Below are 15,371 nucleotides of genomic sequence, written 5' to 3'. Positions count from 1 at the left end.
CCTTTACAGCCAACCAGTTGGAAAAACCTATTGGCTACTTTGCATGACATCACAAATGCTAGCCACACTACCTATGGCTATCATTTCATCCTAGTAGTCACCCACAGCCCACTATCAAACAAAGTCACATTACAACTTTCTTTGTATTACCATTTTATGGGAAAAAGAGGAAACTTGTAAATATCTCATACCATTCCATTGTTCCCAAAAATATTTTTTTTGTGGCAAAAGGTGATAGTGTTGGAGACAAGACTGATTAGTCAAAAGCCTTCCACAGACATGGCCTTTCTGTCACGCCCTGATCTGTTTCACCTGTCCTTGTGCTTGTCTCCACAACCCCTCCAGGTGTCGCCCATCTTCCCTATTATTCCCTGTGTATTTATACCTGTTTTCTCATTCTGTTTGTTGCCAGTTCGTCTTGTTCATTCAAGCTTACCAGCATTTTTCCTGTCATCTCCTATCGTTTCCCAGCCTCTCTTTAATCGTCCTCCTGATTTTCGACCTTTGCCTGTCCTGACCCTGTACCCGCCCGCCTGACCTCTCTGCCCGACCCTGAGCCTGCCTGCCGTCCTGTACCTTTGCTCCACCTCTGGATTACTGAACTCTGCCTGTCCCTGACCCTGAGTCCGCCTGCCCCTGTTGCTACAATAAACATTGTTACTTCGACAGTCTGCATCTGGGTCTTACCTTGATCCCTGATACTTTTTTTCTTTCACTAGTAAGTTAGCTATAGAGTGCTGTGCAGTGTCTTCAGTGTGGATCAGTAAAAAGCCAAGCAGAGTAGCAGACAGAGGCGTGACCCTTGGGTCATAGATGAATGTTCTTTGGGGGAGTGAACAAAAGGCTAGCACCAGGTTGTAAACCTGTGAAAAAGCTTGTGAAAAAATTGTTTTTACTTTAAACATTAAAGATATTGGAAGAGCCCACACAAATTTCACAAACTCACAATTTGATATTTGGTGAAAGGTACACGGTAATCCTGGCAAAAAAAAAAAAAAGTAGCAATTTGCTCAGCACCTTTGAATGACTATCAAATGGATGAGTGGGCTCCCAAGTGGTGCAGCGGTCTAAGGCACAGCATTTCAGTGCTAAAGTTGTCACTACAGACCCTGGTTTGATCCTGAGCTGTGTCACAACCGGCCATGATCGGGAGTCCCATAGGGCGGTGCACAATTAGCCCAGTGTTGTCCGGGTTAGGTTTGGCCAGGGTAGGCTGTCATTGTAAAATAATATTTTTTTCTTGACTGGCTTGCCTAGTAAAATAAAGGTTCAATTAGTTATTGAAAGTAAGTTGATGTTGATTCTGTGAAATTAAAATAAACAACTACAACAGAAAAATAGCCTATAATCCAAAGTGAAGTGAAAGAGTGTGTAATCAGTTGGGATCCCAACTGGAGACAGGAGAGGAAAACAGAGGAATGCTTATTTTACATTTAAGCAATAGTTAATGTAAGTATCCATCCTGTGATCTCATCTTAATTTAAATACTCAAACATGAGGGTGACCAAACCCAATATCACTCTCTTTTGTGAAATGGGGCGATATTCAGTTTTGAAACCAGGCTTGATGATAGTACCATGTCCAGGTGAAGTTAGAGTACACAATGCTTTGTTTCTTACAACACAAACATATAATTCTGAATCATGAATAGTGAACAACAGGAACAACTGTTGGCACATTGATGATCAAATGGGAATGTACTCTTGAGGTATTAAACGTACAATTCATTTTCTCCCTTTCCTCACTTTGCATAGAAAAATACAAACACATAAACACCATAACACGCACAAATACAAAAACACTTCGCATAAGACTCCAAAGTGTTATAATTCATCTCTCATCTTCTTGCCCTTAGGTCGCACCAGTCTGCCGAGGAAGAGGATGGAGTTGGTCTTGGTGTCCTTCACCAGGAAGATGAAGGGATGGTCAGCGTAGAACAGCTTGGGGTTCTTCAGCTTGTCTGTGCTGAAGATGCTTATGTCTATGGGGTTCCCATCGGTGTCCCACTCCATAGCAGAGGCATGGAATACATTGGACAGATACAGGTCCTTCTTCCCAGAGATGTTGGACAGGTCCGCCTTGGTCTTATCCACAGCCTCAGTCAGACCCAGCTCCCCAAGGTGTTTCTGAGAGAGAGAGAGAGAGAGAGAGAGAGAGAGAGAGAGAGAGAGAGAGATCTTTATTGTGAAGGAGTTTGAAGCATGAACTCTCAGCCACCTAAGAGCATCAGTGATGTGTGCTGTATCCTAACATGTTATTCAAACCTGGATCTCATAAACAGTTAACAAAATGATTGTTATTCAAACGTGTATCTTCTAAACAGTTAACAAAATTATTAATAAATGTTGTTTTAAACAATGACCTGTGTCATCTCTAGGTTTTCCTGGCAAAAAGCTGTGAGGGGAACGGCACCTCAGTACCTCCAGGCTCTGATCAGGCCCTACACCCAAACAAGGGCACTGCGTTCATCCACCTCTGGCCTGCTCGCCTCCCTACCACTGAGGAAGTTCAGTTCCCGCTCAGCCCAGTCAAAACTGTTCGCTGCTCTGGCCCCCCAATGGTGGAACAAACTCCCTCACGACGCCAGGACAGCGGAGTCAATCACCACCTTCCGGAGACACCTGAAACGCCACCTCTTTAAGGAATACCTAGGATAGGATAAAGTAATCCTTCTCACCCCCCCCCCCCCTAAAAGATTTAGATGCACTATTGTAAAGTGGCTGTTCCACTGGATGTCATAAGGTGAACGCACCAATTTGTAAGTCGCTCTGGATAAGAGCGTCTGCTAAATGACTTAAATGTAAAATGTAAATGTTTTTCCAGTACCTGGATGTTGTGGCTGACTTCCATGCAGACTTTGGGCAGAGACACAGCAACAGCCGTCTCCTTTAGCTTGCCCATCCAGTCTTCCAGCTGCTTGCGGGTCAGCAGCTTCTCCAGCCTCTCCAGGGGCTCCACGTGGTAGGGCATGAAGAACACCAGGCTGGACTTCTTATGGGCCAGGGGCATGCTCAGGATGAACAGCTTATTCACTGTGTCTTCGTGGAAGCCATAGATACCTGCAGGTACAGTCAGTATGGATACAGACTCAAGAGACATTTCTAGGGCATTTCTTTACATCTTCCTTCACTTTGAAATGAGAACACCCCAGTTCAGTTCAAAGGTACTTTATGAAATTATAATGAGGGCTGACCTGTGCGGTGCATCATGGGTACACCAACAGTGTGAGTGTGAGACACCAGGAAGCCACGGTTGTCCACCATCTTATGGTGGAACTGTTCATTCCAATGGGCTGTTCGGATATAAAGTAAAATACAATTATACTGTAAATATGTGAATGAGTAAAAAAACTAAGCGAAAGAGAGAAGAGTGCATCTACAAAATTCTGGTCCTTTGTAAGAGAGAACTCACGTTTAAAGAACATGGCATTGATGATCATGGCCCCATCGGTCTTCTCCACATCCTTGGTTACCTCGGGCAGCTTGCCATCTGTGGATTTAGCCGCCCAATCGTTGATGGACTTCACAGCGCTCTTCTTGTTCTTGAAGTTTATCTTTGTGTGTTCATATTTGTAGTGCTTCTTGCTGCTCTTGACAAAGGCATCTGCAAAGTTGACCGAGCTGGGGCTGTATAGGCGGTTGCTGATCTTCCAGGTGACGTTACGGGCCTTGGAGTCGCTGACCTCCTCCAGGAGCTCGGCCAGACCAGCATGCAGCTGCTCGTCCTTCACTTTGTTAGCGCTCAGCACGGTCTTGACCTGGGAGGCAGTGGAGGCCTTGCCCCCGAGTGCCACCAGGCCCAGGGAAGAGGCCACCACCACCGGGGAGATGAGGATGTTCTCCAGGTCCTTTTCCTTGGCTATGTTCTGGTAGAGGCTGAAGGCCAGGCTGGCGCTGTTGTCAGCCAGCAGGGTGGCGTGGTTGCTCAAGACCTTGTCTGCTGAGGCGGCGGTGGCAGCGGAGGCTGCAGTGGCCAATAGGGCCATGGCTACCAGGTTAGTCACCCACATGGTGTCAACCATATCAGTAGAGACTTGAGAGGGGACATGGAAAAGGTGTATGTGTTAGATGTATACAGTGGACTTTCTTATGGATTATCATAGCGATTACAGAGCAACAGAGTCTCAAATCCCATGTGTTAGAGGCAAATTAAATTAAATTTGTCCTGTATTTTGAATGCAGAAAACCTATTGTGGGACTTCTCTCCTTGCTCTTGCCAGTGATAGCATAAGTTAAGGAGATAATGCACTTCTCAAACACTTCGCTGAGATTCAAGAGGAATACCACATTCTCTTTTATTCAACCTGGATGATGCAGAATGGACATGCTGTGTGGTGTACTAAGCTTTCATTATGCAGTCTGTAATGTAATTATAGACCTGAATTCATTGGTAGAGAATCTGAGAGCAGGGTTGACCGTGCCATTGGAGAGTCTCCAAGTAGACTCAAGAGCCACGTTGACACTGCAGCTGTAAAACGACTAAAAAAAGAAACAGTGGCCAACATTCTAAGTGGAATAATTCTACAGCAACTAATGAGGGCCACTGAATAAAGAATACAAGTTCTCTTAAGAAGAACAATGGACATTTAAATCAAGCTCTCGCTTCATTTGGGGGACCAAACACTTTTTATTTATCTCTCTCTGCTCTGTGTTGCCCTGCAGGAGGCTTTCGGTAGCAGACAAGTAGCAACATGATCAGGCTAAGCCATGAAGTCTAAACAAAAGGACGCTATGCATCCTCTGAGGCCTGGAATGAGTGACCTTAAGCAGGCGTGAGGCTTCACATTTTTCAGTATTAAACAGAAAGTTTGATCTCTAATGTAACAATGATGCCCTTAGAAGTTTTGTTGGAACTACAAATTATTTCAGTACATTCTAAATTTGCATTACCTATTATTTTGATTCTGCATGTATAATTACAAATCACAGCACAAGCTAACGCCTCATGTCCACCAGATGCATCAAACTCTTCATTGTGAAAGGAGCAGTCCACAACTGTCTGTGTACTGCATGTTTTCAATATTTTCAACTTGTGCTTTGCTTTACCATGCGGTGGTACAAATGGAGGTAAACACACTGACTCCAACTAGCTAGGTTTTAGCTAGTTGAAAAGTGAAACACATGTGTGTCAAGTACGGAAAATGTGGGCCAGACATCCGGCAAAACAAAATGCATATGCATCTGGTGGACATCGGGCGTAATTCAATGCCCTTATAAGTCATAACAAAGAAACATCCTGGCACGTACAAATACCGGCAATGACGGTCTCATCTTATTGGACAGAAACCACTGTGAGAGAAAGTTTAGAGGAGGAGGAATATGCCGGTTTACAGTTCCGTGCATCGTCATTAATATCTGTCTGAACATAGGTTTATAAATTACACAGCTCATTTCTTCTGATAATCTATCTGATACTTTCTCTACACTCTCTACCACCACACAGCATGTGTTCAATTGACCAAGTAAAGTGAGATGCCCCCTGGCAGAGGCAACTGAGACTCAGATCAGAGCACAAGAGTCTGTTGCTGGGTGGGACCGCTACTAATAAGATAGGCTTCCTCAGACATGGCACAATTCAAAGCAGCATTGCCACTGTTAATTGACCATCACTTTATTTGATCATCATAGCATTTTCATTGTCATGTGACCCATTCATTAAGTGTGAACAGTGAAGTTGGGAGGAAGAAGTATGTTTTAGCCTGACAACTTTTTCCTTTCAACTGGCCTGCACATGCTCAATCACATGAAGCTGTATTGTAATACAGAACTATAATAGCAAAAATAATTTTATAAGCCCGAAATGGAGGGACTTTCACATTCCTGGTCAGAAGTTTTCCTGCAGTTAACACAAGTCCAGCCCCCCCCCCCCCACCCCCCACCCTTTTTAACTTACCAGGCTCTTTCAGCAGTTTTCCTCTAATTTCTCTCTCAGCTTCCACACGATCCTTCAGCTGGTCTACAAACCATGGGGGAAATATTCTGGAAGTTGGGGAATGGAAAATGTTAATGACGTACAGTGATTTTCAATGCACAGTGAGCTGCACTGGGCACTCCCACAGTATCTGTTGAGCAGCTATGTGAGTGGGACTTCCCCCCTCCAGGTCCTAAAGCCTGAGACACACTGAAAGCTCATTCACACTGCAGACAGTGTCTGGCAGAGTTTCTATAAAGTTCATAGTTCTGTATTCTCAAATGTTGCTACTGTAATATACTGTACACAGTTTTAGACCATGCATCATAGAGCAACATTATTTTGTATTAATGGCCCTCCTGCCTAAAAAACGGGGAACATATGCATGCTGTCTTAATTAAACAACATTTTCCACTTCCATTTTCTGATTTTCTGACAACTTCTAGATGTTGCACACCGCTTTGAGCCAGGGGTAAACAACAGACTGCTGGACTGAAGACAGTGTGCAACATCTATAAATTGTCAGAAAATAGTGGTGGGAAATTGTGTTTTCTTAAGACAGTACACATATTTTCCTAGTGTTTGTGTGTGACATTAAATCAAGTTAAGGAGGAAATTGAGGCCTTTGCAGCCTGAATGGATGATGCTTTATGTATGAGCTGGTCCCTGGTGGACATGAGTGTATAGCGGGCTGGGTACATTAATGTCAGACGCAGATGGCAAACAACATCAAATGAATAAGAGTGCCATCTGTTTGGGTTACCTACTGCAAACAGAGTTGCAGGGAAGTTTTCTAACTAGGTCATTGAAAATCCAAAATTCCATGAGAGCGAAGAATAATAATTGTTAGGGGGTACAAAGTACTTTGGTATTATAATTGTTATGGTTCGTAAATTTTGCTTGCAAGTTGCGAAGATTTTACAGTTTTTTCTTCCTCTTCCTCCCCCTTCTTAGTGCCACGTCTGTGGCTGTGTCTGTCTGATTTGAGAGACTGATAGCGTGGGATGCAGGATGGGGGATGTGTCCATTCAAGCCCCCCTACCTGGTCTGCCTAGCCATGCCAAATTGTTAAATTATCCCCTGGTGTCTAACTGACTCACTTTTCCCCAAAATGAACAACATGTCATTGTGGACATGCATGCAGTGTATCTGATTATTCCCTGTCGAAAAATCTATCCAGGCACTTTAAAACATGGAGTGTTTCTGCTGAACAGCAATAAAGTTGAGGAAATCACTCAACATGCCACAGTAGCCCAGTGTTTGGTGCCAAGGGATTTGTGACATCATGTTAGAAATTAGGTCACATTACATTGGCTATGCCACAGCACTGCTAGAGTGAAAAGGCTATGCATAAGACACATGTTGTGTTGATGTTTAGATAAATGGACAATTTACATAGAGCCAACATAGGTCTGAGTACAAAAGAAGTATCCCCACTCACCCACACCACATCTCCACCCTCAACATGAAAAAGCATAGCACTTGGCTACATGCTTTTGTATTACATAGCTAAATTCCAAACTGGCTCTTTGTCTCAGAAGAATAGGTTGGCCTGATATACTGCCTGAGGGCAGCATTGGTTTAGTTTTGCGTGCATATAGGGCTAGGCAGCTTCAATGAACTCTGCTGCTAAGGCTGCAGCTCAGCTAGCCAAGAGATGGCACTTCGAACATCTATACAGTTCAGATATATTTTTTATTAAACTCAAATTCACTGTCACTAATTAACGGCAGATACAGAAGTAGGATCTCAATTTGGTCACCCTGTTGTTGCAGGAAATGTCCTGCACAGCTGGAAATGCACATTTGTAGTATATTCAAGGCTTCTAAAGTTTTGCCCTAACTATAAAATGTATCAACCCCTACAAAAATGCCCATTAATTATAATCCACACAATAATTATAATTTCCTGTTTCTGCAGGCTTATTTTCCTGTTGTGAGAAACTGGTCAAACTAAGATCCATCCTGCATCTGTAGGAGAGACATAATGGTAAAACTGATGGAACAGACCCTCTTAAGATATTGTAATGGCTTTAAACATCTTGTGCCTTTTCTGCATATTTCTACAAATGTTTACAGACCAATCCATGCATGGTTTAATCGTGGTAATGGTTTAATTGTGTACAGTATATAAAGGGCTATATAGTGCAGTCTCCAACTAAGATCTTATAGGCAATGCGAAACACAATGTTCTCTGTCATTAATAGATGACTGTATTGCGCAGGAGGCTGCTGAGGGGAGAACGGCTCATAATAATGGCCAGAACGAAGCAAATGGAATGGCAAATACATGGAAACCATGTGTTTTATGTATTTGATGCCATTCCACTTATTTTGCTCCAGCCATTACCACGAGCCTGTTCTCCCCAATTAAGGTGCCACCAACCTCCTATGCTGTACTGTATTGTATACCTTTACTGAGGACTTAATAGCTCACGTTGGTTATTGCCTGCACAATACTGCATGTCAAGATGCATGTAACAATAGCAACGATGGCGGCATGGGAATCCCATCAACAAACAGTAGGAAAAAGGGGCAGTGGAACAGAACGTATATCCGTCTCCATGTTGTCCAGCTTCCTGTGATGACCTGCCTTGGTTCCACATCCAGAAATACCATGTAGCAGAGGGATGGAGGTGCTGATCATGGAGGGGGAAAAATAAGCATTCATGTGAAAAACTGCCAAAGCCATCTGGTTTCAGTTACCCTACAGTTCGTTCAGCACTTCAGCTTAACGTTTTACATTTATTTAAGTCATTTATGAGGGGTTTTGGAGAATGTTTTGTATATCATATAAAATAAAAGTGAATGACAACTTCCATATCTTAGGCCTATAGCTCATCCATATTTTGAAGCCGAGGAGCATCCTCAAGATACCTTCTTATTCTTTGGAACTTTTTTCAGCAAACTTGGACTTTTCTCTCAAATACGAGCTCTCTGTAAGAGGAAGCATGGTCACAGTCGGTTTCTTCCTTTAGAAATAGAAATGGGCCTGATATTCTCATGATGTAAGACCTTAGTAATGTTGCACTGCATGCTGATGCAACCTTCAGCTGTTTAACTCTCACGAACTACTGCCAAACCCACTCAAAGATGTGATTTACTGTATAAACTCTGGTACAGTAGTTTAGTGCCTGTCTGGAAAGAGTGGAAGTGTGCAGAGATATACTGTTACAGTTTATTCTGATCCCATTTATGCAGTGTTCTTCAATCATGTTCCTGCAGACCCACGGCCAGGTGAGCAGACCTTTGTTCCAGCCCCATACTAATGAATCTGAGTCAGTTAATCAGGGGGTAAGTTGACATCAGGTGTGTTACTGCTGGGCTAGAGCAAAATCCTGCACACACTGTGGGTCTTTCGACCCATGATTGAAGACCACTGCACTAATGAGTAAAGTTTGTGTAGAAGATTTGTATCATGCAGAATCTTTTGTATTTTTTTGGTCATATTGCTGACATACATATTGACAATACTTTCAGGCGTTGTGCGTAGGAGTAGGGGCTAGTGTACATTTGGAACTGGACAAATGTTTTAGAGAGAGGCCCTCAAGTGAGCAAAGTGAGCTACAGCTGGCAATAGCAGTCTCTGGTGGATGAAAATCTGCTAATGTGCCATGATCATGACAGAGCAGGGATCAGGGACTTATAGAGAGAAAAGACGATTATTATTCACCAACAGGGACTACCAAATGCTAGGGAATGTTCAGCCATGAGCTCTGTTGCACAATTATTATATATATATATTTTATCTCCACTTGATTATAGCATTTAGATATCTGTTTTTTTTTTTAATCCAATGACAGTCACACAATTTCAACTATTGGTTATAGACTTAGAAACTATCTATATATTTAAAAGTAACAGTAATTAACAGTTACAGTTTATAAACTCCTAAAAAACCGCCTTGTAAATTATTGCAGTCAATCTCCAGCAGAGTGCTCTCAGAGACAGACACAGATTCACAGAGTCTCTGGTCACCTACTGTACAGTATGCTAAAGTAAATTAACTTCACTTGTCAGTTGCACAAGATTAGAGGGAATTGACGCAATCATCTTCCAAGCCAGGAGTTAATCTGTGGCTGTTAGGCCTGAAATAGATATACGGTTGGAAGTCACTCCCTGTGCCTGGTGTTGGCTCAATGCCTCCGAGCTGTATCAGGGGTTGGTGCTTGATGGCACCTGTAGTAGGCCAGCCATCCTGATTACTGGAGGTACCATACACAAATAGTACAGTCGATTAAGGCATGGACATCAAATCCAGCAGTGAAAATCACCAACTACCATGATTTGGAACATGGCCGGATTAAGAAATCATGGGCCCCAGAGCTTTTCATTTTTTATATACATGTACGTATATGTATACATATTTTTAAAATATCTGCAGCATTGAAGGTCCCCAAGAACACAGTGGCTTCCACCATTCTAAGGATCGGACCCGTTCTTTTCTATTTCTGCATAAAATTACATACCCAAATTTAACTGCCTGTAGCTCAGGACCTGAAGCAAGGACATGCATATTCTTGATACCATTTGAAAGGAAACACTTTGAATTTTGTGGTAATGTGAAATTAATGTAGGAGAATATAACACAAAAAATCTGGTAAAAGATAATAAAACAAAATAACATGCGTTTTCTATTAAAAAAAATTGTTCCATGATTTTTGAAATTGAAGAGAAAGGAATTTGTGTAATTGTAGATTCTGACCACCAGGCGGTAGCAGGGTTGTGCAAAGTTTCAGACTGATCCAGAGAAGTATTACATTCCTACACTTTAGTCTGCCAGGAGTTTGCCCAAATGTGACGAATTGGTCAATTGATATATTTTCAAGTGCCTAAGTATAGAGAACACACAAAAATGCTATGGTAATGAAAAATGTAAGTTTACACACATTCAGGAATGTCATACATGATGGATAATTAGCTTCCCTCAGAAAAAACACTAATCTTCACATGTCTAGGGGTGGGTGTGGGGCCAGAGACAACAGGGGTTCAAACTGTAGAACCCAGTTCCTACATTTGAAAATAAAAATGGATTTATCAACAACATTATTCTTCATTTAATCTCTGGGACCCTCAGGATGACAAATCAGAGCAAGATTACTGAACGTAAGTACATTATTTACCCTCAGAGGTGAATGTATCAAACAAGTTGACGTGATAAAAGTTTTTTGTTGTTGTGCACTCCTCAAACAATAGCGTAGTATCTTTTTACTGTAATAGCAACTGTAAATTGGACACATTAGCGACAACCGTCCCGGTTTATGGACACCGATCCCATAGAGGTTAAATGGAAGAAGTTTGGAACCAACAAGACTCTTCATATAGCTGGCCAAACTGAACAATCAGGGGAGAAGGGCCTTGGTCAGGGAGGTGACCAAGAACCCGATGGTCACTCTGACAGAGCTCCAGAGTTCCTCTGTGGAAATGGGAGAACCTTCCAGAAGGACAACCATCTCTGCAGCACTCCACCAATCAGGCCTTTATGGTAAAGGGGCCAGACTGAAGCCACTCCTCAGTAAAAGGCAGATGACAGTCCCCTTGGAGTTTGCCAAAAGGCACCTAAAAGACTCTCAGACTGTGAGAAACAAGATTCTCTGGTCTGATGAAACCAAGATTGAACTGTTTGGCCTGAATTCCAAGTGTCTCGTCCGGAGGAAACCTGGCACCATCCCGAAGGTGAAGGGTGTGGGGATATTTTTCAGCAGCAGGGACTGGGAGACTAGTCAGGATCGAGGGAAAGATGAACAGAGCAAAGTACAGAGAGATGCTTGATGAAAACCTGCTCCAGAGCGCTCAGGACCTTAGACTGGGGAAAGGGTTCACCTTCCAACAGGACAATGACGCTAAGCACACAGCCAAGTCAACGCAGGAGTGGCTTCGGGGCAAGTCTCTTAATGTCATTGAGTGGCCCAGCCAGAGCCTGGACTTGAACCTGATCGAACATCTCTGGAGAGACCTGAAAATAGTTGTGCAGCGACTAAAAATGTGAGAATCGCCCCAAATACAGGTTTGCCAAGCTTGTAGCGTCATACCCAAGAAGACTCGAGCCTGTAATCGCTGCCAAAGGTGCTTCAACAAAGTACTGAGTAGAGGTACTGTGATTTTTCAGTTTTGTATTTTTTTTAAACATTTGCTAAAATAAAATTTAAAAAACTGTTTTTACTTTGTCATTATGGGGTATTGTGTGTAGATTGACGAGGGAAAAACCGATTTAATCAATTTTAGAACAGGGCTGTAAAATAACGTTTGGAAAAAGTCAAGGGGTCTGAATATAGGCTACTGTAGGCTACTAAATAACATTTCCAATGGTGCACTGACTCACCTAATAACAAAGATTAAGTCATAGGCTCCTCACAGTGATGGCTGATGCCCTCATCGTGGCAATAGCCTTTCTAAAGATGAGCTACTTTGAAAAACAGTGCTGTTAAAAATTGGGAGTTGTTGAGAAAATAAAATGTTCTGTTGGTTCTAGAGACAGATTAGTCTTCTCTTTTCAGCTTTAAACATTTGCTTTCCAAACTGTACGGTTTTCTTGAGAACAACCATAGAAATATAATCAGTCAGGACTGGCAGTCAGGAAGGCAGTCAGGACTGGCAGCCATTGTTAGCACACCCATACATTTAACAGTGAAATTGCCATGGTATTTTTTGCTCAGAAAACTTAAGGGGGCAAATAAAACCACCCGTGGGCCAAATTCGGCTCACGGGCCACCAGTTGGGGAACACTGATATATACTGTATATACTGTATAATACAGTTGCAGTCGGAAGTTTACATACACCTTAGCCAAATACATTTACACTCAGTTTTTCACAATTCCTGACATTTGATCTTTGTGAAAATTCCCTGTCTTAGGTCAGTTAGGATCCCCACTGTATTTCAAGAATGTGAAATGTCAGAATAATAGTAGAGAGATGTCACGCCCTGGCCATAGAGAGGCTTTTATTCTGTGACTAGGAATTCTGTTCTTTTTTCTATGTTTTCTGTATTGTTAGGTTCTTTACAGAACTGTTTGTTTCCTCATTGTTATTTTTTGTTCCAGTTCTGATTTTAATAAAATATCATGAACACGTCTCACGCTGCGCCTTGGTCCAGTCATTCACAGGAAGAGGATCGTTACAAGATAATTATTTATTTCAGCTTTTATTTCCTTCATCACATTCCCAGTGGGTCAGAAGTTTACATACACTCAATCAGTATTTGGTAGCATTGCCTTTAAATCGTTTAACTTGGGTCAAACGTTTCGGGTAGCCTACCACAAGTTTCTCACAATAAGTTGGGTGAATTTTGGCCCATTCCTCCTGACAGAGCTGATGTAACTGAGTCAGGTTTGTAGACCTCCTTGCTCGCACATGCTTTTTCAGTTCTGCCCACAAATTTTCTATAGGATTGAGGTCAGGGCTTTGTGATGGCCACTCTAATACCTTGACTTTGTTGTCCTTTTTTGCCACAACTTTGGAAATATGCTTGGGGTCATTGTCCATTTGGAAGACCCATTTGCGACTAAGCTTTAACTTCCTGACTGATGTCTTCAGATGCTGCTTCAATATATCCACAATTTTTCTGCCATGTATTTTGTGAAGTGCACCAGCCCCTCCTGCAGCAAAGCACCCCCACAACATGATGCTGCCACCCCCGTGCTCCATGGTTGGGATGGTGTTCTTCGGCTTGCAAGCCTCCCCCCTTTTCCTCCAAACATAACGATGGTCATTATGGCCAAACAGTTCTAATTTTGTTTCATCAGACCAGAGGACATTTCTCCAAAAATTATGATCTTTGTCCCCATGTGCAGTTTCAAACCGTAGTCTGGCTTTTTTATGTCGGTTTTGGAGCAGTGGCTTCTTCCTTGCTGAGCGACCTTTCAGGTCATGTCGATATAGGACTTGTTTTACTGTGGATATAGATACTTTTGTACCTGTTTCCTCCAGCATCTTCACAAGGTCCTTTGCTGTTGCTATGGGATTGATTTGCACTTTTCACATCAAAGTACATTCCTCTCTAGGAGACAGAACTCATCTCCTTCCTGAGCGGTAGAGGTTGGGGTAGAGGGTGGGGTTGGGGTAGAGGGTGGCAGCAAATCAATCAATTTCCTTTGAAAAATGTACTATAAAATATCTCCTCTCCTCTCAGAACAGAAAGAGCGTCAGATTAGCTTCTTAATAAGGAGGCAGATCTGAATAACAAATGGATTTGCAAAGCAATAGGAATGTGTTTGTTAATACACGGCTTTGCAACGTAATGGTAATATGTTTGATTCAATTTCATTCAAAAGACCCTGGTGAAGGTTGTGGCACGTTTTCAGTTGTTCTGCTCGCTGGAGCGTTCTGTTTGTGTGGAACACATTCGGAATGAGGCCCAACTGCAATCCGACATGATGGAAAATCTTGTACGCAGTTTGCACCTGGCCCGGCCCAGGTGGTCGAATTGTCTCTAGGAGACAGAATGCGTCTCCTTCCTGAGAGGTATGACGGCTGCGTGGTCCCATGGTGTTTATACTTGCGTATTATTGTTTGTACAGATGAACGTGGTACCTTCAGGTGTTTGAAAATTGCGCCCAAGGATGAACCAGGCTTGTGGAGGTCTACCATTTTTCTCTGAGTTCTTGGCTGGTTTATTTTGATTTTCCCATGATGTCAAGCAAAGAGGCACTAAGTTTCAAGGTAGGTGTAACGCACTGGGCGTAGTGGGTGCGGAGTCAGATGCAGGAGGCAGAAGATACAGAGTAGCGCTTTATTACGCACTGGGGAAAATGTACTCACCAAGAAACTGGGCGCACATATACAATTGCCCAAAACCAGGACCGCAACAGTCCGGAGGGAAAATCCAAAACAACCAGCACTACCACACAAAATAACCAGTGGGAAATGAAACAAGCCCACACAAAGAACAGGCGGGCCCACCAGCAGCTTAAATAGCCCAACTAAACCTAAACAAGAAACAGGTGTTACTAATCAGACAAAAACAACAGAAAAGGGATCGGTGGCAGCTAGTAGGCCGGTGACATAGGCCTTGAAATACACCCACAGGTACACCTCCAATTGACTCAATTGATGTCAATTAGCCTATCAGAAGCTTCTAAAGCCATGGCATTTTTCTGGAATTTGCCAAGCTGTTTAAAGGCACAGTTAACTTAGTTTATGTAAACTTCTGATGCACTGGAATTGTGATGGAGTGAATTGTAAGTTAAATCATTTGTCTGTAAACAATTGTTGAAAAAATTACTTGTGCCATGCACAAAGTAGATGTCCTAACCGACTTGCCAAAACTATAGATTGTTAACAAGAAATTGGTGGAGTGGTTGAAAAACGAGTTTTAATGACTCCAACCTAAGTGTATGTAAACTTCTGACTTCAACTGTATATCATACATACACTAAGTGTTCAAAGCACCTTCCTAATATTGAGTTGTACATTGTTTGCCCTCAGAACTGCCCCAATTCATCGGGCATGGACTCTAGAAGGTG

At 42.6% G+C, this 15,371-nt stretch overlaps 1 protein-coding gene across 2 annotated transcripts; it reads right to left on the bottom strand.

Annotated features, from left to right (window-relative positions):
* Positions 1-874: 874 nt before the first annotated feature.
* On the bottom strand, positions 875-14,763 carry LOC115104677 (serpin H1-like). 2 transcript variants are annotated; one of them, XM_029626031.2, is made up of 6 exons: positions 14,668-14,763; positions 5,893-5,978; positions 3,412-4,032; positions 3,194-3,292; positions 2,827-3,059; positions 875-2,126 (listed from the first exon to the last, which is right to left on the bottom strand). In XM_029626031.2, exons 3-6 carry the CDS (start codon positions 4,019-4,021, stop codon positions 1,824-1,826), a joined length of 1,245 nt encoding a protein of 414 aa, XP_029481891.1. In that variant the 5' UTR covers positions 4,022-4,032; positions 5,893-5,978; positions 14,668-14,763; the 3' UTR covers positions 875-1,823. The 2 variants fall into 2 exon arrangements, with proteins under 2 accessions (XP_029481891.1, XP_029481890.1); XM_029626030.2 differs by lacking the exon at positions 14,668-14,763 and having other exon boundaries at positions 5,893-6,064.
* Between the last annotated feature and the right edge of the window lie 608 nt (positions 14,764-15,371).

This window comes from Oncorhynchus nerka, linkage group LG22, assembly GCF_034236695.1.
Source record: "Oncorhynchus nerka isolate Pitt River linkage group LG22, Oner_Uvic_2.0, whole genome shotgun sequence".
Taxonomy (NCBI): Eukaryota; Metazoa; Chordata; class Actinopteri; order Salmoniformes; family Salmonidae; genus Oncorhynchus; species Oncorhynchus nerka.
This window is presented reverse-complemented; position numbering and strand designations above follow the sequence as displayed.